This window comes from Rhamphochromis longiceps, linkage group LG17, assembly GCF_057381845.1.
Source record: "Rhamphochromis longiceps isolate RC_006_pf linkage group LG17, R_longiceps_female_GT1.1, whole genome shotgun sequence".
Taxonomy (NCBI): domain Eukaryota; kingdom Metazoa; phylum Chordata; class Actinopteri; order Cichliformes; family Cichlidae; genus Rhamphochromis; species Rhamphochromis longiceps.
Window position 1 is genome coordinate 328,410 of NC_140573.1, and position 27,324 is coordinate 355,733.

General features: G+C 41.3%; 2 protein-coding genes across 3 annotated transcripts; one reads left to right on the forward strand and one right to left on the reverse strand.

Moving 5' to 3' along the window:
- Positions 1–3: 3 nt before the first annotated feature.
- On the forward strand, positions 4–7,234 carry LOC146648958 (uncharacterized). Of its 2 annotated transcripts, none has more exons than XM_085387471.1 (9): positions 4–144; positions 646–860; positions 1,009–1,102; positions 1,461–2,168; positions 2,269–2,320; positions 5,692–5,844; positions 5,999–6,097; positions 6,189–6,290; positions 6,474–7,234. In XM_085387471.1, the coding sequence occupies exons 1-9, from the start codon at positions 19–21 to the stop codon at positions 6,794–6,796; spliced, it is 1,872 nt and encodes a 623-aa protein (XP_085243597.1). In that variant the 5' UTR covers positions 4–18; the 3' UTR covers positions 6,797–7,234. The 2 variants fall into 2 exon arrangements, with proteins under 2 accessions (XP_085243597.1, XP_085243598.1); XM_085387472.1 differs by having other exon boundaries at positions 5,695–5,844.
- A 2,837-nt stretch (positions 7,235–10,071) lies between these two features.
- LOC146648959 (UDP-sugar transporter protein SLC35A5-like) lies at positions 10,072–11,797 on the reverse strand. Its single transcript, XM_085387677.1, has 3 exons — positions 11,445–11,797; positions 11,032–11,300; positions 10,072–10,408 (listed from the first exon to the last, which is right to left on the reverse strand). The coding sequence occupies exons 2-3, from the start codon at positions 11,251–11,253 to the stop codon at positions 10,340–10,342; spliced, it is 291 nt and encodes a 96-aa protein (XP_085243803.1). The 5' UTR covers positions 11,254–11,300; positions 11,445–11,797; the 3' UTR covers positions 10,072–10,339.
- Positions 11,798–27,324: the final 15,527 nt, after the last annotated feature.

Here is a 27,324-nt window from a genome sequence, read left to right on the forward strand (position 1 = left end):
TGTCTTCTCTGAAAACAGATGGTGGCAGCATCTGAAGAGGATGGGACACATGATAGCAGACCCACACAGGATGAATCTAAAGACGATTCAAAGGATGAAGCAGAACATTTGGGACAAATGATTCACAAAGTGGCCATGGAAAAGGTAAAATTTGTTCTCAGTTTCAATGCATTCAACAAAATATGTCTTTGTATTCTTCTACGTCACATGGTCAGCTCATATGTATGGAACACCAGGACTGCCATAATGAATTAATTAAATACACCATTAAATAATTAATTAAATGTGGCAATAATTAATTAAAGAGAAGATTTAGAAGAAGATTAGAAATGAGTGATGATGGGAAACCTCCACCAGATAAATTTAAAGACAATTGAGAAAAGATGAGTTTAAGGAAGAGGTGAGTTAGCTCCAGTCCATTTTTAGTGAGGTCATGAGGAGGAGTAGTAGTGGGTTTCGTACACAAGATGAATTCAAAGACAGTATATATATTCAAAGAAATATAAAGGTCAAATCAAAAGTAGTCAGAATTACTAACAGTACTGCAGATAATTTATTTTCATTGGCATTTGTAAATATTAAGTAAGAGTAAGACAAAAAATAAAACTTTTTTAGTAGTTGTATGCATCTTCTTTTTGTGTACAGGGGGCGTTCGTGAGCAGTGAGTTGCCGCAGAGGACAGAGGAACGGCAACAGGTTGCTGTCGCCTCAAAGTCTCAAAGGCATCACTGTGTCAGAAATGGACACAAGTGTCCCATATGTGGACATGTATATGCTGATATTGTTCAGCACCTAAGAGTCACAGAGCAGGTTGTAAATAAAACTGAGCTGACTCTTTTGAGCCAATTTTCTCATCGGCAGTAAGTGTCTTAATAAATTCTGAAAGATAAATTTATATTTACTGTCCCTACACATTTTTTCTAAGCACTGCATTTATTTGATACAATTATCTTACACATCCAATTTCTATTTCATCCTACTCAGCATTTTTTTTTACTATTTTTACAGCTTTTCTACAAATCTGGACTGTCCAGTCCGCTTATGTCAGTCAAAACATCTTAAACGGCTTGACAAGCACCTGGAAAAGGTCCACAAATTACAGGTATGTTATTGACTTTGTGGTGTCTCTGTGTGGTTTTTGTGTGTTGGTGAGGCAGCCCTTGATCTCTGGAATCAGATGTTTATGTTAAAGGGACTTACATTTAGGACCTTGCATTTTACATATTTGTTACTCTGGTGAAATGAAAGTCTTCCAGTTTCTATAGAAGAATACGGTGGTTCTTTCTTTGTCCGTATGCTGTATTTATATAATGTTCCTCGAGCTCTAGAAAGCATGTTGTGTGCATAGATAAAAACGTGAAGGATGCCCAAATAAGTAAAATACTGACAGTTTTGATATATGGTTACACAGAAAACTGTTTAAATTTAACCCTAATCACATCTAATACCAATTTTTTCAGACACCTATGATTAAACTTTACATGCAAAAGGCCAAGGACAGACACGTTGCTAAAGAACTGGCACTTCTGAGGGCATCAAATCCCACACCACAAATGGTCTCACACATGGATGAAGTGGATGATGCTGTAATTGAGGAGGGCATCTTTAGGGCACTGGAGGAAGGGTCAAAGGTTGCTTCTGCTATAGCCTCTTCCAGCAAGGCTCACAGTGACCATGCTACACTGATCCACTGGCCTGCTCCTCCCTCTGACAGCGAGGCTCCCAGTGACCATGCTACATTGAACCATCGGCCTGCTCCTCCCTCTGACAGCGAGGCTCACAGTGACCATGCTACATTGAACCATCGGCCTGCTCCTCCCTCTGACAGCGAGGCTCTGGGTGACTCTACCAGACCAAACCTACAGCCTCTCTCTGCCAGTGACACTCTCAGTGACCACACCATCCCAATTATGCAGCCTTCTATCTCCAGCAGCAAGGTTACTTGTCATTCAACAGGGGTATCTCCTGATGTTTTAATCCCAAGCAGTGCACCTTACTATGCAGCAAAGCAAAGGAGGGGACGTCCTCTCCCGAGGACACCTGCTCCTGGTTGCAAACACTGTCAGATACTGTTCACTGAGCTACAGGTGGTGAAGCAGTTGCTAGAGTGTGAACTTGAAAGTAATCATGAGCTCAAGCAGATACACTCTTCAACCAAGCGTGCAAATGTGAGTATTGTTTACCTCCTGTGATTGTACACCTCATTGTGAAACATTCTTTCATTTGCTTTTGATAAACAAATCTGCTTAATGTTCCTTTTTATTTCAGGTTAAATATAGCAGACGTAAACGGTTTTCACCCAGCAAAGCCCCTCACTACGGTAAATAATATATCTTATCAAACTTACTACTGTAAAATTTCAAGTTTCATGTTTTATTGTCATGTACAGATAAACATTGTAGCCACAGCTTTACATGAACATATAGAAGTGAGCAGTTATATTAAAGAAGAAAATTTATTTATTAATAATAATAATAAATAACAAAATACTAAAGTATTAATATTAAGAGAATTTGTTTGGAATTTACAGTTGTGCAAAAACTTGTGCAGTAAGGATTTAAATTGGTTTATAGTGACAGTTTGTAGAGTCCAGTAGTTGTAGTGAGTGTGTGCCGAATGTCTGCAGTTCAGAAGTCTGATAGCTTGTGGGTAGAAACTATCCCTGAATGTTCCTGAACCACCTGCCGGTCTGTGGCTGGGGTGGCTGTGATCAGAGAGGATCTGCTGCATCTTCCTCCTGCATGGCTGGCAGTTCAGTCCTGTTGATGCGCTGTGCTTGAGAGAATCTTGCATCGTATGACTGACCATCCTGGGATAGCGATCCCTACTCGATTCATTTATGAAGAGTCAGTTCCTCTAGGCTAGGGGTAGGCAACCTTTCTGATGACGAGTGCCGTCTAAAATTTCCTCAGAAGTCAATGTGCCATATGATTGCATTAGCAAAAAATTTAATAATGCTCTATGTTAACAGTTACACACTATATAGAGCAACTTTATAGAATTATATTTATTCTCAGATGTTGGCAGCTATCAGTGAATAGTTATCAGCTATTTTGAAACAAAAAAAGACACTTTTTATCCATAACAGCAAATGAACTGTACAACAGAAAATACAAATGCTATTTATGGTCTCCTCACAACAATGATAAGAAAAATAAACTGGGCCAATATGGCATGTTTGTTAATAAAGAGATACACATGCTCACACAGATATGTAGAGACAAATACTGGCAATAAGGCCCCTGCAATGTTCTGAAGAAAGTTAAACTTGTCAGGTAGTGATGTCCAGCAGGTGAAAATGCAGCTCCATGAACACGCACAGCTATGGATTCCAGCTGCTTCGATGTTAACTGGCATTAACTCAGCCAGATAATGCGAGACAAATCTAGCTGCTCATTAAAGTGTTCTGGTTTGATCAGAAAATAAAACATTGGTCCATACACCTGAAAGTCCCAAAAACGCATTGTGAATTCTGTCTCGAGTCTACGGATGTATCCGTGTATTTCCGTGGTGCTGATGCTGCACTGAGCAAAAAGCTCCTGAAGCTTTTGAAGTGTGAAAAATCAGGGTGAAAAAATGCAGCAAAGACCTGACACAGGACCTGAGAGATGCATCTGGGCTTGCAGTTGATCCATATACTGCTTACTGAAGCCACATCAGAAATGGTGTCAGTGTGAGGGTGGCTGTCAAAAAATTACTCTTAAGGAAGAGAAATTGGAAGAAAATGTTATGGTATGCCAAATGACACAATAACCAGACTGAAAATCCCTGTGAGCCCTGTTGCAACAGTGCTTATTGAGTCATAGTTTGACAGAGAATAAACAAAAACAGCCAACATCCACATAAAACTCTTGGATTACTTAAAGAATTGACCTGAAAGCTTGCCTGATACATAGATTTCTTGGAATATAAAGGTCATCTTACTGAATATTGATATACAAGATAAGGGGTATATAGTCTCAATGACACGGTCATCTTTGTATTGCATTATACTGAGTTGTTTCTCCTCATAAGCTGTTTCACAGATGAGCCATTAATGGAAAAGCCACCACATATCTCGAAACGGCTCACACAGCATAATTAGAATGATATTCTTTTAACCAAATTAACCCGCAGTGTTGTTTTTAGTGTCTTGTATTTGATCATTATTTCTGCAAGTTTTAGTTCACACTTACATCCTGTCAATGTCAAAACTTTTCAATGTATACATAAATGATATTTTTGATGTTTCTCAAGTACTTAAACTCATACTGTTCGCAGATGACACCAACATATTTTTCAGTAGCGATAATTATACTGATCTTGTAATGACCGTAAACAGGGAGCTAAAATTAATTAAAAAAAAATGGATGGACATAAATAAATTATCATTAAATATAAATAAAACTAAAGCAATGTTTTTTGGTAATTTAAAATATAATATAGAATTACCAATTATCATTGAAGGTGTACCAATTGATAATGTGAGTGAAAACAAATTTTTGGGAGTCGTAATTGATAATAAAATTTCATGGAAACCCCACGTCAGACACATAAAAACCAAAATTTCTAGAAGCCTCGCAGTTTTGAACAAAGTGAAACAATTCCTTGATAAAGATGCACTTCGTACTCTGTACTGTACCCTGGTTCTTCCATATCTTACATATTGTGTGGAAGTGTGGGGAAATACATATAAAAATACAACTAATCCATTAGTCGCAGTACAGAAACGAGCACTGCGTATTATTCACAAGGCTGGTTATCTAGATCATACTCACAAATTCTTTCTTCAGGCAAAGTTACTTAAATTCCAGGATCTGGTTAATTACAATACATCCATAATTTTGTATAAAGCTTTTACTAAACTTTTACCGGCAAATTTACAAACTAGATTTGAAATTCAAGAAAAGGTTTATAATGTGAGAGGCTTTGGAGAATTCAAATTACCCAGAACTCGAACAACCCATAAAGGCTTTTGTGTGTCTGTATGTGGTGTGAAAATCTGGAACAGTCTGAGTTTACAATTGAAACAATGCAAAAATATTCATAGATTTAAATTTCTCTACAAACAGTTGGTCTGGTCACAGTATACTCAATGATGGGTTTTAGTGTGCTCTGTAATGTCTGTCCTCTTACCATTGCTGGTATGGATTCCAAAAAATAAAAATAAAAAAGTGTGCATATGTATGTACATATATGTACTTGTGTGTGTAGATATATATATGTATGTATATGTATGTGTGTTTGTTACTTGTAGTTATTACTGCCTGTTACCTGTGGTAATGCAATTTATAATTTATATATTCTGTATTCAGTTATGAAGGCTCTAATTGTTGTTTGCGAGCTGCCGCTTAGATGCTTGTATGTGCCCGGGGCTGTTGATGGGTCTGTATGCAATGATGGGCGTAGCTGCGGGAAGTTTATTGTTTGTTTGTTTTTTGTTGATGAGTGAGTATAGGGGTGGGATTTAATAAGTTTTCTTCGTCCCACTCCTTTTTCAGGCAATTTTTGTTTTTTGTTTTGTGTATTTTATGTTCAATATAGGTATTTGTTGTGCCTGAAAATGAACAAATGAATGAATGAATGTTGTCTTTTTAAAACCTTTCTGAGACACACACAACAGTTTTAAAAAATTCTTTGGCAGTATAATAATCATAATGTAAAGGGGAAGTCTGATAAACATGTGTGCGTGCATGTTTGTATGTATTCCAGCAGGTTTGGCTGGATCCATTTCCAGTCGCAGCCATGTGCCCTTGTGCCCCAGGCTGTGCTCCGGCTCATCAGCCTACATTCTTGCTCTCGGGCTAGGCTTTGTAACACTGGGGACCAGCCGCATCCTACTTCTGAAAATGTCTGCCAGTGCCGGTGATTACCTGACAGTAAACACATGCACACAACTTTTTTTTTCCACATCTGGATAAAAAGATTTAAAAAACAGTGTTAATTTTTCTGGCGTGCATTACAGTGATGTGTTGGCAGCTTGCTCAGTACGTGTCTTCACATTTTGTTCTGTTTGCAGAAAACAAGTATGACTTCCTCCCAGCATCTGTAAATCTGCTTGCTGAGGCTCTTAAACTGCACTTTTGTCTGGTCATGTCAGTCAGGGTCATAGTCCAAGGTAAACTTTGATAGCATACTGCTGTTCTCATTTGAAGTCATGCTGTTGTCTAAAAATTGTTTGCCTCATTCTGATGTCTTTTCAAAAAAAGGTTGCCATGGTTACACAGGCCTGAGGTACATCGCCATTCTGAAGCTGGTTGGCACAGAGTTGCCAGATATGGGCGGAGTCTTGGAGCTCTATCCTATCAATGGTAAGAATTTTTAATACAAAATAGTGAACAGATATATTTTCTGAAAGCTAAGGTCTCTACTTTTTTGGTATCTGAGTTCAGTGTGATAAGTTTAGAGGAAGAGGAAAATGTCGATGTGCTACATCTATTGTGAAATTCACTCTTTAATAGGTTGTTCCTAACCTGATCCTCTGGTCCATCCAGGGAGTGCTACCGTGGAGCGTGAAGGGCTCTCAGCTACCCTCGTGAAGGACATGAGAAACTACTTCCAAATCAGCCCAGAATACTTCTCCATGCTGCTGGTGGGGAAGGACGGCAATGTTAAGTGCTGGTACCCCTCACCCATGTGGTCCATGGCCATTATCTATGACCTGGTAGACTCTATGCAGCTCCGCAGACAGGAGATGGCCATCCAGCAGTGCCTTGGCATGCGCTGCCCTGAAGACGAATATGGTGGCTATGGTTACCATCATCATGGATACGAACACGGTTATCAGGATGGCTATCACCAGGGGTATGGTTACTAACAGGTGTGTGCTTTCCAATGATGCACACTGGCCTGCAGCTGGTCCTTGGTGCTTCCTTTGGCCCAAAACCTTTTTGTGTCTTTCCCATCACTTAGTGAAGGGAAGAAAAATGCTTTCAGAAATGGATTGCATACTTTAGTTTTTGCTGTTTTTTTTTGTTTGGTTTTTTTTGTTTGTTTCAACTTAAAACATTATTGCATCGTCTGTCATCTCTAACTGGCTTTTTTAGGTCAGACTTGCATAGTTTCAGCACACACGTTGATTTTGTAGATAATAGAACATATTTATTGGACATCTGTTGCATTTGAAGTGCAGTTACCAATAATATTATTAAAAGCATCACATTATTTCTCTTTTGTAAAGTTTCTGTTGCTATACATTGTTTCTATTTATTCTTTGTTTCTATATGGCTATATGAAAATAAACATTTGTTTACTACCAGGTCCTTTAAATTATTTGTCTCACTTTCAGTGCCAATGCGCTGCAACAATCTTTTGAGCAACACCTCCCCCTAGTGGCAAAACTGGAAAAATATTTCCAAGTATATTTTAGTGGTCATGTAATGATTGAAACAACCTGCCGTACTTGTAATATCTACAGTAGTTTCAGACCTTCTCAACTTACTGTCCCCTCAATGCAATCACAGTTGTAAAAACACTTTGCGAGTAAGAAGGGCTGGAATCCACCTACCCATTTTCTTCCACTTATCCAATTAAGGGCATGGGGAGGCTGGAGCATCTCTCAGCTGCCATAGAGCAAGAGACAGAGTTTGTATTAAACATGGCCAAAGTGTATGTACAAGTGAGTCTTGTTCATTTAAAGCTTAGACCTCAGACTGCGTTACAGTCTCCTTTCTCTTGGATCTGTATAATGTTAGTGGGTGTGGAACACTGTTATTCAGCAGGTGGGTAAAATATCTAAGAGTTGGCTTAAAGGAACTGATAGGGAGCTAAAACAGCTATCAAGCATGTGCAAAGTAATAGAAGAAAAACATGGAGTTAGAGCAGCTAGTACCCTTTAGGTCTTCCTCCAGAAAACCTCAGTATTTAAATAAATGCACAAATTTATGACAAGACATCAGCGATTGTATTAAATTGCATTACTTGCACAGAAGTAAAACAACTTGCCATTTATTTTACAAGAAAATGCATTCACACGTGAGGATTTTAATGGCACAAACAACAATCTTTAGACAATGTTATTTTACAGTTTAACAAGAAAATATTCAAGCCCCAAGTAAGAGAGGCAGGGAGTTTGTGGTGCTGACAGAAAGTCAGGCATTAGTGGCAATTATGTCAATACCACTTATTCTGGCTCAGAAAATAAACAAATAAAAAAATAAACTGCCTCTTCCACAGTACAATACAAACTGAATTCATCATAGTGTGGATAAAGATTCAAAATCACCACAATTTCAAACAAATCTATTATCAAAACAATCCTGAAACTGCAGTTTCTGGTCCTTAGACGTCCAGCACCAGCAAGCAGTCAAATAGCAGCATGTACAACAGGAATCATGTAAAGAAATACACTGTCCATAAAAGGAATCCATAATGAATCCAAAAGTATCACTTATTTTCCAACAAACAGCGTTGCTGGTACTTTCCCCCATATGAATGACAGCAGTCATCCACAGACAGGCACGTTTCCAAAATATACACATTTCGCTAATTCTGTTATTAAACACTTTGTTTTTAATACTAGGAGTCTATCATATAATCTATCAACAGTATCTTTCACCGTTTACCTGCTTATCACTGTTCAAATAAATGCTTTCACAGACAATCTATTCAATTCAATTCAATTCAATTTTATTTATATAGCGCCAAATCACAACAAAAGTCGCCTCAAGGCGCTTCATAGATACAGAGAAAAACCCAACAATCATATGACCCCCTATGAGCAAGCACTTTGGCGACAGTGGGAAGGAAAAACTCCCTTTTAACAGGAAGAAACCTCCGGCAGAACCAGGCTCAGGGAGGGGCGGCCATCTGCTGCGACCGGTTGGGGTGAGAGAAGGAAGACAGGATAAAGACATGCTGTGGAAGAGAGACAGAGGTTAATAACAGATATGATTCAATGCAGAGAGGTCTATTAATACATAGTGAGTGAGAAAGGTGACTGGAAAGGAAAAACTCAATGCATCATGGGAATCCCCCGGCAGCCTACATCTATTGCAGCATAACAAAGGGAGGATTCAGGGTCACCTGGTCCAGCCCTAACTATATGCTTTAGAAAAAAGGAAAGTTTTAAGCCTAATCTTAAAAGTAGAGATAGTGTCTGTCTCCCGAATCCAAACTGGAAGCTGGTTCCACAGAAGAGGGGCCTGAAAACTGAAGGCTCTCCCTCCCATTCTACTTTTAAATACTCTAGGAACAACAAGTAGGCCTGCAGAGCGAGAGCGGAGCGCTCTAATAGGGTGATATGGTACTACAAGGTCATTAAGATAAGATGGGGCCTGATTATTTAAGACCTTGTATGTGAGGAGCAGGATTTTGAATTCAATTCTGGATTTAACAGGAAGCCAATGAAGGGAAGCCAAAACAGGAGAAATATGCTCTCTCTTTCTAGTCCCTGTCAGGACTCTTGCTGCAGCATTTTGGATTAGCTGAAGGCTTTTCAGTGAGTTTTTTGGACATCCTGATAATAATGAATTACAGTAGTCCAGCCTGGAAGTAATAAATGCATGAACTAGTTTTTCAGCGTCACTCTGAGACAGGATATTTCTAATTTTAGAGATGTTGCGCAAATGGAAGAAAGCAGTCTTACATATTTGTTTAATATGTGCGTTGAAGGACATGTCCTGGTCAAAAATGACTCCAAGGTTCCTCACCGCGTTACTGGAGGCCAAGGTAATGCCATCCAGAGTAAGAATCTGATTAGATACCATATTTCTAAGATTTTCAGGGCCGAGTACAATAACCTCAGTTTTATCTGAATTAAGAAGCAGAAAGTTAGCGGCCATCCAGGTCTTTATGTCTTTAAGACATTCCTGCAGTTTAACTAATTGGTGTGTGTTATCTGGCTTCATGGACAGATAGAGCTGGGTGTCATCTGCATAGCAGTGAAAATGTATGCTATGTCTTCTAATGATACTGCCTAAGGGAAGCATGTATAATGTAAACAGAATTGGTCCTAGCACTGAACCCTGTGGAACTCCATAATTAACCTCAGTGTGTGAAGAGGACTCTCCATTTACATGCACGAATTGGAGTCTATTAGATAGATATGATACAAACCACTGCAGCGCAGTACTTGTAATACCTACAGCATGTTCTAATCGCTCTAATAGGATATTATGATCAACAGTATCGAACGCTGCACTGAGGTCTAGCAGGACAAGCACAGAGATGAGTCCACTGTCAGAGGCCATAAGAAGATCATTTGTAACCTTCACTAAAGCTGTTTCTGTGCTGTGCTGAGCTCTGAAACCTGACTGAAACTCTGTGACCATGTTCCATCCAGTCAATTGTCCAGTTCGATATCAGCAGCAGGAAAGATGCAGAGTATCCTCTGGATACTTGGGAGTGAGCTCTGTCATTACTACAAGGACTCTTCATCAGAAACACTGTCTGCATTTACCTTTGTCAGGAGCTCGAGCTCCTCACTGTCCTGCAACACAAAAAAGAGACAAGGCATCAGAATGAATGAACAAGTGATCAAATCCAGTGGACAAATCTGCAGACATTGAGGCACTGTGCACATCTTTTTTCTGTTTTCAGAAAGTGGAGGGCAGTATTTACTCCCCGAAAAACACCGGGGAAGTACCGTGCATTTTAAAGCCACGGCTGCCAATGGAGAGGGTATTTTTGTTAGTGCTCTAGCAAAGAAACAAACACCTGAAACCTGGCATTTCACCTGATTTACAGGGTTTCTTCAATACAGAACAGGATGCTGGGGATGAAAAGAATTCCAGGATAGTATCCCCACAGACTACTGTATTGTTAAATAGCTTCTTCCATCAAAAAACACTTGACTACTAAAGGAATTCTATGACGTAAGGCTCCAGCATGAGCCTGGATGCTATTTTCATAGCTGGGAATCAGGTTTCCTCTTGCACTCAAGAAATGACATTACAGAGAAACAAGAGCCAAGTTTCCTGCAGAGCACTTGGTATGTGGGCGGGAGTAGAGGAAGTGGATATACATCGGGGTTAGGTGAGCGAAGTTGTGTGAGGAAAAGGAGTGTGTGGGCTTGTGTGCGTGACTACTGAGGATTTGTGGTTTGTCTCCTACCCCTCTTGACCTCTCAAACACCTCCCCGTTGATGACCCGTAGTTTCTCCCGCTGCAGGCTATATTCCAGGTCCTTGGGCCAGCTGGCATTGTAGATAAAGATGGCCAGCAGGACCGTGGGTGCCTGGAGGAAGAAGTCCAGCGAAGGGTGGAAGTCAAAGAGGAAGAGGGAGAGGCCTGTGACCAGAACAGTAGTGAACTGGCCAGTCAGCACATGGAACATGTTGTCTCTGAATTTTAAGATGAAGGCCACGGATAAGCCCAGGGCAGCTAGGGAGAACACAGAAGATTATGAGTTCTTCAAATGCATACTAGAGATAGATAAATGAACTAGTCCGGTTAATAACAAATTACACCCAGCAGCTGGATTAGTGTAACTTAGCACTGATGCCAGAAGCAGGACCAAATACCCACCAGGCTCTGTTCAAAGGCATAAAACAACTCAAGTACCAGCAGCTTACAAGATCACAAGTTAAGATGATTTTGTCTGTAGACGACAGAAATTGTACAAAGTAGTGGTTTTGCATGCTACAGTCTTTTGGAGCCCCCACCCCAACCCCTCCTCTATTTACGCCAGCTTTCATCTGATTGGCTGCCCCTACATCTGAGCTTCTACAAACAGAACCAGGTGCTGCACCACTTCCTCTGCTTATCAATTTGACAGACTTCCTTCAACCCAGCCATGCCTTCCAGCTCATCCTGGAGGACACAGTATTCCCCAAGCCCGCTGAGACCTCCTCCCAGTAGGACATGGCCAAAAACATCTCACCTACCAAGGAGTCCAGGAGGAATCCTGGTTAGATGCCCCGAGTACCTCAACTGTCTTCTTTTGATGAACATATTTTCTCTTCCTCAAGAAACTTATATAATCCACATGGACATGTTTGCATATAATTCAAAGCAGCAAACTAATTAAATTAAATTAAATTAGAGTGGACATCTCCAGCAACAGAAATGACAGTAGGAGATCTCAGTTCAATCAACATCACACTTATGCCTGCTTGATATTCATCTTCCAGTCATATGCTGTATAAAACAGTATTCAAATGTCCCTCTGATGTGAGAATGATGCACTACAGTGCTGACTGAAGTTATCAATCTTGTGATAGGCAGAAACACCAAAAGTTAAAAATGGAACAGTCAGGTCACTAAACTGCTGAGACTGGAGTGGGGCTGGTGGAAACTGTGGCAGACCAGGGCACTGAAACATAGACAGACGGTTCTTTTGCAATGAAAACCATAAACACCCATGCTCCCGGTAGGTTTCCCCTGTGTCAGCTGTTTACATTATAGGTGCTTATACAGTAACCATGGTAACCACGGACTCTGAGCGGCTGGCTCGACGAAGGTCAGACAACAATTTTACATATATGATCTTCAAACAGGACACAGCCATTATCCGTCCTGGCCTCATATCAAATGTGAACGCAGACTGAGTCTATGTTTGACGTTTGCTTTATATCTAATCTTCCTCTCAAACATTTAAACAGCAGCGAGTCTGCAGCTGAGGGAACACAAACTCAAATTGTCGGAACAGGTTTGCTCGTTTCTTGCGTGTATTCATTTGGTGATTTATTAAATGTGTAACTGTTATTCTAATCTGCTGCTGAGTCTCTTACGCTGATGAAAATGCAGAAAACACAGATCACGAACACCTGTTCAACCAATCACTTTCATTCCACTTTGATCTGCGACAAACTGACGGTTCATCTCTGTTACAGTGTTGCGTTAGACTGCTATATTTTTTTGTTCTTTATGCTGTAGATTTTCACGTCTCTGGAATAGTTGGCAGTAATAAGGATGATCTTCTGTAAAATCATATTGATATGACCCGTGACATATTCGTAGATGTCAGTTAGACTAGTCAGCTGGGAAACTGTTAACTCAGAGCTGAAGATATCGTGGATATGCTGACCTCGCTCCGTGGTGTACAGGTCCGTTTACCCTCATGATTACTATTCACAATAAAAATATTAGCCGAACATCATGAAGTCTGTATGTGTTTCATAGTGTCGAACAACCTTTGTACAGTTAAAGCCAGCAGTTACTACATGACGGAAACACCAACATTATCTCATTTATACGTTTATACGCAGGTCACGCTGATTACTGAACAAAAACCCAAAGATCAGCTGTTAATCAAATTTATTTGCTCTCTCTCCTCCTTAAACATGTTTTTAATGTTAGTTATAATTCAGAATTGGCGACTGAACATCAGGAAATAAAACCCCGATAAATATAACCTCAGTAAAAGAAGTCAGTGTCAGCGGGGGTTATTACAGCTGTGTACCGGGGCCTGCGCTTTGTCAGTGGTAATAACAACTTGATTGCTTGCGAGGCAAACGGGTCTATCCTGGGCAGACATCTCCAAAATCATCGAAGCACTTTTGCAAAGAGGCTGTATCTTGACAAACCGACCAGACATATGAAGATTAAATCACTACATTCTCGCTAAAAAAAATATTAAAACGGTATTTGGTGGCACACAAACAGGGTTTTTCAAAGTTCAGTTCTGTGAGTTTCCACATGCTGGTTGTTGTTGTTAGGTGTGGCTGTGTGCAGACAGGAATAGGACCCAAGGTGCAGACTGTCACAGGCTGGGTCTCTGACCCAGCGCTCTGAGTTCATGTTTGTATTTGTCTCATTTTGTTATGTGATTTAGTTTGTGTTATTTCCTATCTGCCTTTAGTTTAGGCAGTTATTGTTCCTGGGTTTTCTATGTTTTGGGGTTTTGTATTTATTCATCACATATTAGGTCTGTTAAGTTGTGTTGTCATGTTTTAGTTTTAGTATTTCCTGTTTTATTCTGACAATGTCATGTGTTCTTTGTTTATTGTATTTAGCTTTCCTCTCCTGGTCCTGTCATTAGGTTCATGTCTGTCAGCTGTTTCCCCCATGTGTCTCCACTTCCCCTGATCACCTCATGTATGTATTTAAGCCCTTTGTTTTCTGCATGCCAGGGTCAGGTCGTCTGCTCATCCATGTCTCAGCTCCAGGTACCCATGTCAGTTCACTATGGTTAAGGTTTTTCATGTTTTGTTATTAGTTCACCCAGTTTAGGTTATTGTTTAGTTTTTACCGATGCCCTGTTATTTTGTACCCTCATTTCTAGTCTCAATAAACGGCTTGTTTTGTTAATCCACACCACGTTTTGGTCTGTGTTTGAGTCCTCCTCTGCAACACATACGGTCTGCCCCAGCCAGACCGTGACACAGACTCCGGAGACAGAACTTAAACAAAAACAGCTTTAATGCTGAACGCAAACATGGCATAACTGGAAAATGTCAAAAATAAACTAACACCGGTGGACAGGCAAAACACACAGCAAAATAAACGGTAGATTGCGACACGGACACAGAGAAACACAGGGCTTAAATACACAGAGGGAGCAATCAGGAAATGAGTAACAGGAGGGAAACACAGCTGGGGCAAATCAGAACTGACGAGACCAAAGAAGCGTAAACTGAACACACTGAGATAAGACACAGACCTTCAAAGTAAAACAGGAAACGCATAACACAGACTGAACAAGGACACAGGCTCATAAGCAGGCACTACAAAGGGAACAGAGACGTGGGAACAGGGCAGACACAAACACTGACTGAACACGGGGATATAGGAACTTAAGATACACATAGACGCGAACTAGACAAGGCGATGCAGGTGATAGGGGAGACAGAGCAACTAAAGAAGACAGAGACATAAGCCATAAGACAGAACTCAAAGAAACCAAAAACTAGAAAGTATACATAATATTATAAACTCAAAAACCCTGGGTCGACGACCCAGGCATCCTAACAGTTGTGTGCTAAAAACAATGGCCACCAGGCCAAAGCAATGGTTTTGACTCGATCAGTGTTAACCCCGCCTCCTGAGTTTGATGGGTGAGGTTGACAGATAAAATTATTTCATGGTGAGACCTGAAGGAGTCAACTGTGCCAAAATGAATTAATTAAATACACAATTAAATAATTATTTAAATGTGGCAATAATTAATTAAAATGTGAAATAAATAAATAAATAATTAAATGTGTCAATAATTAATTAATTAATTACATTTGTTGTAAATATTTATGTAATTAATTATTTCCGATAATTAATTAATTTGTGCATGTAAATGGTGAGTCCTCTTCACACACTGAGGTTAATTATGGAGTTCCACAGGGTTCAGTGCTAGGACCAATTCTGTTTACATTATACATGCTTCCCTTAGGCAGCATCATTAGAAGACATAGCATAAATTTTCACTGCTATGCAGATGACACCCAGCTCTATCTGTCCATGAAGCCAGATAATACACACCAAACTGCAGGAATGTCTTAAAGACATAAAGACCTGGATGGCCGCTAACTTTCTGCTTCTTATTTCAGATAAAACTGAGGTTACTTTCTAGGAAGTTATATTTCATGAGAGCTTTATAAGCTAGGACAAATGATAGATAATCTGTTAATGCTTCACAGATCAACAGTAAGCTAAAAATATTTTTTATCATTGCAAGGTTGTAAAAATTTGCTTTGGCTTAAATATAAACCCCTATTTAATGCCCCTGTGTACACACAGTGTATGTGTGTTTGAAGGTGAAACAGGCATGAAACATTCAAAAAGAGAGGGCAGGCAGGGAGGGGCCGTGCTAACACCTGCTGCTCTCTGGCAGCAGCACCATGCTCTCCCTTGTTTTAAATGCACTTTAGAACAACACGCAGCAACACTACACATGAGCGGGAGGAGGGAGGTATGGGGTCTTCACACATCCCCGTTCTCTGCTAACCATCGGGGCGGGGGGGCTGGGAGGAGATGTTGGCTGTCCGATTGGCCTCCCTACTGCTGCGGAGCCTGGGACGATCTGCTTGCCTCCACCCCGGGGGGAAGGGTAACATCTCTTGGGTCTGGGTTCTGTTTCCCCCTCTGGGGGCGAGGGTACCTGGACCCGGGGTATAGAGTATGTTTGGGGAGTGTGATTGTGTGTACATGTCCATTTATGTCAATCCTTACGTTGGGTGAGTGCTGAGTGTTTGTATATGTGTGCATGAGGGTGGGAATGCATGTTTGTGTCTGTGTGTGCCTGTTTGTCTGTGTCTATATGTCAGGTCGGGTCTTAGACTCCACCTCTCTGGGAACTCCCAGGTCCTCCAAGGCCTATCTCCCCTCACCACACTCCCTGTCGGTGACTGATGCCCTCAGGGGTCGGTGCATTGGTGGTTCTTGGTGTCCGGGGCTGGGCGCTCAGGTATGTACCGGCTCACTCCCGGTGGCTACCTGGCGGGGCCTGGCGCCTGTTGCTTGGTCAGGCCTCCTCCGGGGTGCGGGGGGCCCTCGGGCCTCCGGCCTCTGGGCCTGCAGCTCAGTTCACTCTGGCACAGCTGGCTGCTGGCAGAGCCGGCGGGCACGCCGGTGCAGCCCCCTCTAGCTTCTGCTCGGTGGCTACTGGGTGACGCTTCGTCTGGGGATCCTCAGCCCTTCCCATGAGTGTGGCACGGATGCCCCTCCAGTGGTCCTCCTTGGGCTCTCGCACTCTGGGGCCTCTGGATGTCTGGGGCCTGGATCTCCTCCATCTGGATCTCCTCCATGCCTGCTTCATGCCCTGGGGGACTGGGCTATGGCTCTCTACATCCTCTTGCAGACCATTACATGTGGAAACCATTTGAATACAAGCGCGCTGATCCACACAGGTGTGCACACGGGTGTTCACTGCTCGTAGACTTAAATTACACCTTTCTTGGCTGCTACTTCAAAGCACATTGTGCGCTGTCTGTCCTGCGTGCTGCACAACAACATTGAATAAATAGTATTTACTGCTGTTTACACTTAGCTAGATTATTGCGATGGTGTTGTGTTTAGTATGTTGCTTTGGTTTTTTTTGCTTGTTTTCTATTCTTTTTCTCTCAACAGGTGATCCAGGAGATTTTTTTCTCCCCCCCCCCTTTCTCACTGTCCCTCTCCCCTTTTGTTTTTCTTTTCCTTCCTCTTTCTTTCTCCCTTTCCTATCCCTCACTCATGTCTGTCCCGTCTGTAACAACTGAAAATAAAATAAAATAAATAATAAAAACAAAGGTCGATCAAATGGACCAATACGGCAATGCCACAATGATCCTTTTGGCAAAATAAATCCATTGGGTATCCTTGTTGGTCTTCAGACAACAATTCTGATGGCTAAAGAAACAAATGGGACAGGCAAAAAAGAAAAAAGAAAAAAAGTGAAAGGTTACTTGTCGGTCAGAAACTGATATAATGTAATTGTAGATTTATTGGCTGATTGTTACCAATAAAACATCTGACTCAAGGTCAAGCTCATACGCGTGAAAGACCATTTAGTGTTTTTTACAGACTATGTTAACCTGTATGAATATGCAGAAGCAACAAAAGTCTGAAGGGAGCCAGGAAGAAATGTCCAAAATCTTCAGCTTGTGCAAACAAAACAAAAACGTGAGGTTTATCTTGGGCAGAAAGTCCTGCTGACAGCAGTTATTTGGTTTCACAGAGAAGGAAAGTTCACCGTGGGCTATTTAAAGTTTACATGTATCTTCCACAAACCTGTCAAACATGTCAGGTTGTTGAGATTTGCAAAGTTGAGACAAATGCCTCTTTTTGAGATGTGCGATAATAACTTTCAAGTTACTGTGGAAAAGTTGACTAACTGGCCGGCTGAAAAGTCTCCTGCCAGGGGAGGAAAAGAACAACAGTTCAGATTTTTGCCAGTTCCGTCATCTGGGATCCTTCTCCACATCCGCTGGTGAACATGCATTAACTCACACATAGTGCTCATGTGCATAAACACAGGCTGATAATGTCTGGAAAGTTGCAGTAAACAAAAAAACATTACTTGTTCATTTGATTTCATTGCTTCTTCATTTGATTAACATATTCATGAATATTCTGACTAACATTTTGGCAAGCAGGGACATGACACAGGCCCGTGTGAAGTGAAGGAATAAACATGTCATCAAAGGGAAGTTTCATAAAGAGTTCTGCTCTTTTAGCTATCTCTTCCCAGTAAATGAATCTTTGTACTTTCGGACTTGCAGAAACAGAAGATTGTTATGGGCGGCTGTGCATCTTCCACTAATCGGAAGGTCAGTTGTTCAATCTCTTACAACATTTCTTATAGGGTACAGAGTACAGTGAACAGGCACATCATGACCGTTTACGATTGTCAGTAGTTTGTTGACATTATATACTAAGAAGGAATACAAGACAGTCAGAGAGTTTTCAAAGAACTACGTGCACGGGTGAGAGAGAATGGATACTCACACCGAAGTGCTGCAGTCAGGCTTTATTTATACACAGAAGCAGTTTCATGACATTTCCTCTTTTTCAGACTTGAGTATATCTAAAGATAGTAAAGATGTATGTGTGAATGTATGTGTGTGTGTAGTCGCTCTCTTTCAGAGAAGACGGTTTTTTCCTGTTACCAAGGAGCCTTTTCCTCTATTCAGCAGTTAAAGCAGAGTTCATGTGTCTATGCACACGTGTCAAAGGCATAAAAATATGTGAACACTATGTGCTCCTTTAAGCTTTGCATTACATGAGTAAATAAACAGATAATACAGTAAAACAATAGAAATAAGCAAAATAGTAAAATCTCATAACATTCCCTGCTGTTGTTCATATATGTTTATGTACTTCAACTACTAGTCACTTGCGTGTGCATTTTCAACTAGTGTATCATTTTGTAAAAACATACATGATCAGCTTTATTAGGTATACATAGTTAATGATTAGAAGTCATCTTCTTCAAATTGCATTTCTTCTTGTTGTTTGCTTTGGGATAATGCGACATAAGCTTGCATTCTTACAGTGAACATTCTGCTTATCATGTTTCGGATACAGGGTAGCACACATGTTGAGAATAAGCAAAGGAGTATGAGAAGTACTCCAATGAGCATTAGTCCTTTAATAAGCAATGTCTTCCATGACCTGCTAAGTAGCCAGGTCAGCCAATCTTCTGTTGAAGCATTCAGAAACAGTCCAAAACGGTAGTCGAGTGTCTCTATCCTGAGCATGTTTTTGGCATTACCTTACTCCTCCATAGGTTGCGTTGCAGTTGCTGGTATGGCCCAGGGGGTGGCGTCCTTGCCCTGCCGCTTGGTAGAAGCATAGAGGATGCCACTTCTCTGGGAGTGAAGCTTTCATGCTGATTGCAAAGTGTTGTCTTCCAATGCTGGCAAAACTTGCTGCACATTCACTTTGCCAGTGACTGTTCATCATGCGACCATAGATGGTGGGGTAGACTGAAATTGAAGGCATGTGAGAACAGACATAACATTCTTTTTCCTCCACTCTGTTGTGTATGTATCGATACCAGGCGTTATTCATCCAAGGGTGAACATGGTCTTGAGTCATCTCAGAGAGGTGGGAATTGTCGTGGGTCCACCTCTTAGGTCGGGGAATAGTTGGTTCTGTCCTGTGGGTACCGCTGGGCATCAACCAAAAGAGCGCCGTCATCAGGAGGACGGCCATCAGACAGAATATGCGGCACATGAGTTGCTTTCCTTTGATGTCACAAGCGCCCAAACACAGCTTTGGGGCTGGAGCTGGTGCTGGCATTGATCCTGGGGCTGGTTCTTCTTCTGGATTTATCAGATTGTTTTCCTCAGTCATCTTGTTGAGATTTTATTCAGGCGTCCCTGGTGTTATTATTGGTTCTGCTCTTCGGTGGGATAGGTCAGTCTTTATTAGTGTCTGTTCTTCAGTGATGACCTGGAACCCCTAAAACTTCTGGTGAGTAGACCCCGTGCGAAGCGAAGAGGCGGGATATACCCAATCAGCCCTTCCTCCACCGGCAGATCACTCAGAAGCCAGGGGAACCGGCGTCTTATTGTGGTGCAAACACTTTCTTCACGTGGGTTTGATGTATCCACGAAGGTCGTTCGGCTATCTTACAAGCTGTGGGTGTGGTAAGTAACACCTGGAAGGGACCTTCCCACTTCGGAGCACTCCAGTTTTTCCGCTGGAGGACTTTAATCAGAATCCAATCACCGGGGTTCAACCTGCAAGAGACTGGAGAGAGATCACTCGGCAGTTGATTGCTTAGTCTCACTTCTTTATTCTCAAATAGTTTTATCATCCATTCTGCCATTGTTGTTTCTGCTGCAGCTTTATTAATTGGTTCACTGGTAATGGGCAGTGGGAATGCCCTGCCATGTATAATTTCAAATGGGGTCAGACCTCTTGCTCCTTGAGTTATTCTCATCCATAGTTTAACTAAACTCAAACATTCAGGCCATGGTCTTTTAGTTTCTTCCATACATTTTCTTAATCTCTGTTTAATTGTGCCATTAGTTCTCTCGACTAATCCTGCACTGCTTGGGTGATAGGCACAATGGTGTTTTATGCTAAAACCTAAAGCTTCAGAGACTTTGCTTATTACTTCATTTACAAAATGTGTGCCATTGTCAGATCGTATTAAACTTGGAATGCCATACGTGGGTATAAAATGGTTACACAAACATTTTGCTACTGAAATTGCATCTGCTTTTTTCACTGGGTATATTTCTGGCCATTTAGAAAATACATCTATTATCACAAGTGCATATTTGGAGGATTGTGATTCATTTAATTCTATGAAATCCATGTGGATAGTGTGAAATGGATGTGGTGGTTTAGGGAAATGCCCTCGCTTTGGTCGTAAATTTCCCTGTGCGTTGTGTCTTTGGCAAACCATACATGTTCTGATAAATTCTTTTGCTGAACTTTCAAAATTTTTTGTGTAGAATTGTTTAATTTGTATAAGTAGCCTCGCCGCTGTTGACACGTGGGTTTTCCCACGGGTCACCAACGCTGCCGCTTTGTGCAAAGATTTAGGTCATGTCATGATATCGTCTTGTAATATTGCTCCGTCTTTTAACCAGGAGGATTTTTCATTTTGTGATGCTGCTTTTTGTTCGTCTTTCAAAACATCTATTGATATCAGAGGGCAGGGGGTTAATGTAAAAGCGTCTGCTTCTTTTCCTGCTGCCTCTTTTGCTGCCTTATCTTGCAAAGTCATTTCCTTTAGTGATGTCTGAGTCATCTTTCTGATGTGCAGCACATTTACATAAGGCTAAATGTCTGGGCAATGTGATGACTTCCAGCAGTCTTTTCAAAAGACCACCGTGTTGTACTGGTGCGCCAGTTGATGTTATCATACCTCTGTTCTGCCATATCTTCGCAAAATGGTGTACTGCAGCGTAGACGTACTGGCTGTCTGTGTGTATGTTTATATCTTTGTCTTTGTATAATTCACAGGCTCTGATGACTGCTGTTAACTCTGCACTTTGGCCTGAGTGTGAAGAGGTTAATGGCCGTGCTTCAATAACTGTATCTATTGTGGTCACAGCATAACCAACACAGTTTCGTCCAGTTTTGTCCTTGCTTGCGGAACCTTCTACAAAGATGTCTACAAAGGATATTTGTGGTGTGCTATATATGTCAGGTCGCGGTTTCGTTTCCTCATCTAGCTTGTGCAAACAGCTATGTGCATCACCATCTGTTTCCACAGGAAGCAGAGTACTCGGATTTAGCTGGTTACACTTCTCTATAGTATTATGTGTGACTGTGAAAGCAGGATGCCTACATATGATAGCTGTCTTGCATGTGTTAGATATGAGAGGTTCGCTTGCAGCAGTATCGAGGTAACAGCGTGTGGCACTTTAACAATTAAAGGGTGTCCTAAAATGATATCAGCTGACTTTTTAACTGCCTCTGCTGCAGCCGCACAGGCCTGCACGCAGGTAGGAAGGCCAGCAACCACAGAATCAAGTTTACATGAATAAAATGCCAATGGCCGCTGTCTATCCCCAAAAGCTTGTGTCAGTACGGCTTTCATGTATCCAGAGCTGCCATCCACGTGCAAGTAAAATGGCTTGTCATAGTCTGGTAATGCTAGGACAGTGCTAGTTTGCAGAGCTGATTTTAAATTCTGAAATGACTGTTCTGCTTCAGGCGTCCATGTCAACTTATCTCTCAAAGCTAGATTTTTTCCATAAATTAAGTCTTGCAGGGGTTGGACCCTGAGGGCATATTCTGGAATCCAACTTCTGCAAAAGTTGCAGAGACCAAGGAAGCTCATCATTTGTTGTTTTGTTAATGGTTTTGGAGCATCTTGTACAGCTGCTTTCCGGCTGTCTAGCAATTTCTTGCCCTGTCCTGTCAACTCATGACCTAGATATATGACCTTTGATTGCCACAATTGCAGCTTGTGTTGTGACACTTTGTGACCCTGCTGTGCTAGGTGTAGCAACACAGTTAGGGTGTTTTCCTTGCGGTCTGCCTGCGTGTTTCCGGTTACCAGAATGTCATCTACGTAGAGCAGGAACTGTCCTGGAGCGGGCAGACTGCAAGTGGACATTGAGTGCTTAAGCGCTTCTGCATATAGTGTTGGACTATTTTGAAAACCTTGTGGTAAGCGTGTGTATGTGTATTTCTGGTTATCAAACGTGAAGCCAAACAGTTTCTGTGACTCTGGGTGCAGAGGCACAGAGAAAAAAGCATTAGATAAATCAATTACTGAAAACCACTGTTCTCTGGGTGACACTTGGTTCAATATTGTGTGTGGGTTTGCCACAACAGGAGGGATTTGTTCTGTAATGTCATTAATTGCTCTCAAATCATGTACAAGTCTATATTTTCCTGTGCTTGCTTTCTTTACTGGAAATATAGGCGTGTTACATGTTGTTTTTGTTGTTTTTATCAGAATCCCTGCTTTTTCCATGTCTGCTATGACCAGTGTTGGGTAAGTTACTTTAAAATAGTAACTTAGTTACATTACTAGTTACTTCTCTCAAAAGTAACTCAGTTACTTCAAGTTACTCGTTACTTTCAAAGTAACTAGTTACTAGGGAAAGTAACTTTGGTTTTACTCAGAATTCTCTTGTTAATGTGTTTCTTCCATAACTTTGCCAGTCTTCTAGCTTGCTTACTTGCCACAAGTGCACTGTGCCACCTACCAATAGAAAGGATATGATAACGTGCATATTTCCACGAGAGAAATCCCACGCCTGGACCGTCATTGACTGCTGCCATGATTCTAGCCTACGTCACAGAGTCATGTGCGCCTTTTACATCCAACACAAAAACTGCAGTCGTAGTGCTTTCGATTGTACTCAGAACTCAGAAATTCTGCCTTCTGAATAGGAAGATGTAGGTAACACCAGACTGCAGATGAGCTGCATACAGGGCTGGACTGGGACAGAAAATTGGCCCGGGCATTTTGACTAGAAACTGGCCCACCATTATAGGAAAAATCATAAAGCCTTTGAATGAAAACAAACACTGTTGTGACAGTGATGTTCACTGTTTTGATGGTATATATGCATCAATCTATCAATCGTTTGTTGTAAGATTCAGATAATTATTTTTTAAAAGCTAGACATTTTAAATGAGAATAAGAAAGAAAAGTATTTCTTTGTGCCCCCCATTCCCTGTTAATGCCCTACATGCCCCCTTGGCCACACTTTGCTAGATCCGCACCTGCACAGTTACCAGCTGTCAGCTACCTAAAAAAGGATCCTGGGGTTATTTGTCTCTCAGAAACAGTTCATAACTTCCCTTCAACTCATTCATGTCATCTAAAAGGTAAACCTGTTTCTCCATCACCTGCTCAGCTCTGATGATCCAGTAAGGACATCTCCTGGTTTCATCTTCATGTTTCCCTCTCACCAGATAACCAAACCATATCATGACCAGCAGCTTTTTTTTTTTTACAGCTGTGGCTCCAGCAAACATCAGCTGATACTAGAAATTAATATTAAATAAATTCTAACAACAGCTGATCAAGCTTAAACGTGCTGCTGTTGTTTAGCGCGACATCCGCTGGTTTCCTCTTTCGGCGCAAAGTGGGCGATAAACAAACAAGAGAGCCGATCAGCTGATCATTGATCAGTTTCATGATTGAAGTAGAAACGGGAGAGGGAGGGGGGAGAATGAGAGAAGAAGAGGCAGCTGTGCAGCGTAAAGACACAGAATAACTCCAGCTTTGTGCCTTTTTCATTGTAGCTGAATTACGGGACAAACTGTTCCTTTTCACCTCAATAAGAAACGCGTAATATTTTCTCTGAATACCAGACGGGACGGTTGGCAACTCTAATAACTTATGAACAAATTAAGGTTCAACATCATTAACTTCATAGCACCACCCAGCTGTGTAGAAACTCCGTCATGCTAGCTAGCACGCAGTACGGAAAAAGTCAGAATAACGAAAATAAACTCCACCTAAGCTTGGTTTATATCTGACCCAGAGAGACTGCAGGTCATAACTTCTTACCTGAAGTTCAGTTCACACTTGGACCGGCGGCCGCCTCGGGTCTCTTTTCCTTCTGCGTCCCTTTTCCCTCATCCACCTGCTGCCTCCACCACTTGCTAATGTTACTGAATCTGTGGAAACTCCGCGATGCCACCACACGAAGTAACGAGTAACGACCCTATCTAAATCCCAGTAACGAGTAACGCGTTCCTGATTTTGGCATAATAACTAGTTACCGTGCTCGTTACCACAATAATAACGTAGTTACTGTAACGCGTTACTTAATAACGCGTTAGTCCCAACACTGGCTATGACCGGGCGAATCCCGTCTCTTGCTTCTGCAGATAGTGGGTATTGTGGCTTCATTGGTCTGCGGTCAGAGGTTACTTTTACTTTTATTGGATCAACGTGTTTTATTAATCCTACATCGGTTGGCCCATTTGACCACAAAGATTTTGGCAAGGCCTCAATCTCTGTGTCATGTACAGTGGTTAACATCAGTCACTTTTCTTTCTCAGTTACAAGGCATGAGGTTGGAGAGGTGGTTAAATGAGTGCTGGGTTTGACATTTATGTACACAGTTACTTCTGATTTGTGTTCAGAGCCTAAAAGCAACTGGTGGATGTTGAAAATTTCACCCTCGCACTCTAGCTGTTCGTGTGGGGTGTTTGGGCTAGGGCCTAGTCACATTTCATCTTCACTGTCCCTATTGTCTCTGCCCTGGCAAAATGTCCTTCTTTATCACAATTATAACACCTTCTATGTCGTTCTTTATCATCTCTATTCTGTTTCTTGCCTTTCCCTTTTTGTGGATTTCTGCCTGTGTATGCAACGATACCTCCTTCAGTGGTTACTACAAAAACTCCACTTTGGGCTGCTTTATTCTTTTGGACTTTCACTGCATGTTCTGCATACTGCAAAGCATCGGGTAGGTTCCCAGTATTTTGGGTGACCCAATGTTTATCTACATGAGCTCTAACTTTTGGGAGGAGGCCCTTCAAAAATGCATTTTTTAGCTGTTGTTGGTAGGGTGTCTCCGGGCCTTCAGTATATTCTAAACCTGAATTTTGTCGGAAGACTGGGCGCAGTCTATCCAGAAAATCAGAGGCTGTCTCATTTTATTTCTGTTTAGTCTCTCCTATTTTTGCATAATCAGGTCTTGGGGCTAGTATGGTTCTAATTCTCTCATACACTGGTTGTAGCGCTGCTTGTATTGAGTCAGGACACAAAAAGACAAAGAAAAATGCTGTCAGAAACAAAGCAGAAGTGTCAGGGGAAAACTGAGCTCACAGACAGCTGCATGTGTGGGCTTTTAATAGCATGCAGCCTCTGATCTAAAAAATAATAAAATAAATAAAGATAAAAGAAAATGTGTAACATGCTCATCAACTTAGCGGTGTCCACATATTTAATTCAGCTTCTCAATCCTGTAGGTTTAGTTATTATCTACAGGGTTTGGCTTATTAGTTGTTATTATAAACGTGCTCCACATCTCAGTAATATTTTATCTAGGATAAATTACAGGTTTTCAAACAGGTTAAGTGCCTCTATGCACCTAATTGGTTTAGATATTGCCTTTATTTTCTTCATCTCATATGTCATTATACTGAGTTTGAGCAAACCTTAAGCTTGATGCAGACGACTTCATAACAGTTGTCCATCTCACATCATACTGACTAGGATACTTCCTGTTATTAATTTTATACCATTATTAATATTATTAATAGTTAGGATCATCTTACTCAGCAAACAGATGATTTAGAATTCATCCAATCTGTACAAATTTCCTTTTTCCTATTTTTAGACTGGTCTTCTGTTTGCCTCATCTCAGATCCAACCTTCATTCACATTCATTCTCTCTGTTGCATGTCGAACCAAGTAGTTTATTATTATATTTTATTTTGTATCCATCAAGGACTGTGGGAGAGCTGCAGTTCTCACCCATTTCCAAGCTGGAGACATTTATCTTTTCACACACTTTCCTCGGCTGAACAATGACACAGCCATAATCTACCTTATGCATCTCTCTTTTTATAGAAAAGGTTTTCATGTGAATGATTTCCTTTTATTTATTTTATACAATCTGGGCATGATCGTCATGCCAAGTATATTACATTATTTAGTTCTGTTTGGAGGGTCTCCACGTAGGACAATTTAGTTTCTTTGGATTTCTCCACCTATTTGCGCTTATTTTGGCCGGCACCTGGATGGATTTTCTCCATCCACTGCTCATCAGCGGTTAATTCAGGTCTTGTGGGTTCATTTCCCATTTTAATTTATTTGTTTTATGTTTATTTTATTAATACTGCCAACACATACACTATGAAGTTTGGTGGATACAAAGGTCGGAGGAGGTTATTGAGGCAGCCTTCTACCCTGAGCTAAACTCAGGGCGGCCCCAATTTTATGCGATGAAGCGCAACCTTTCTCTTTCCCACCACACAATACCTCACAGGAAAACAGAAGAGTAGCACAGAGACCTAGAGTCTCTATTCAAAGGCGTACTTACTCTTTACACATATACATTGCGCGCTTAAAAAAAACCTGCTTTTACTCGACACTCCTTCCCTTGTTAAAGTTTTTAGCGGGTGCGATCCACACAGGAAGTGCAATCCCGTCTTATAGGTTACTTTCTAACCTTCCCTTGTTAAAGTTTTTAGCGGGTGCGATCCACACAGGAAGTGCAATCCCGTCTTATAGGTTACTTTCGAACCTTCGGTTCACACAGGACCTCTCTTAGTGTCCACACAGGACTCTTATTATCCACACAGGATTCTACAGGTATGAGTGTCGTTGTAAAGTCGATTTATTTCAAACGCATGATGTTTATGACTGTGTTATATTCACCTTCAAAGTAGCGCTGTGTTCTTATCCGGTGTTATCGAGTCCTGTCGCCGTGAAGCCTGAGTAAACACCGGCCAGCAGACGAATTTACGACTGTGGTCTTTCCTCATCTTCCTGGAAGCGAGCGTTTCAGTGCAGGCGGTCACGACGTCAGGATCCGAAGACTCCGTCTGTGGACAGTTGGACTAATAATATCAGTCAACTATCCGGCTCGAAGGACCAATTAAATGT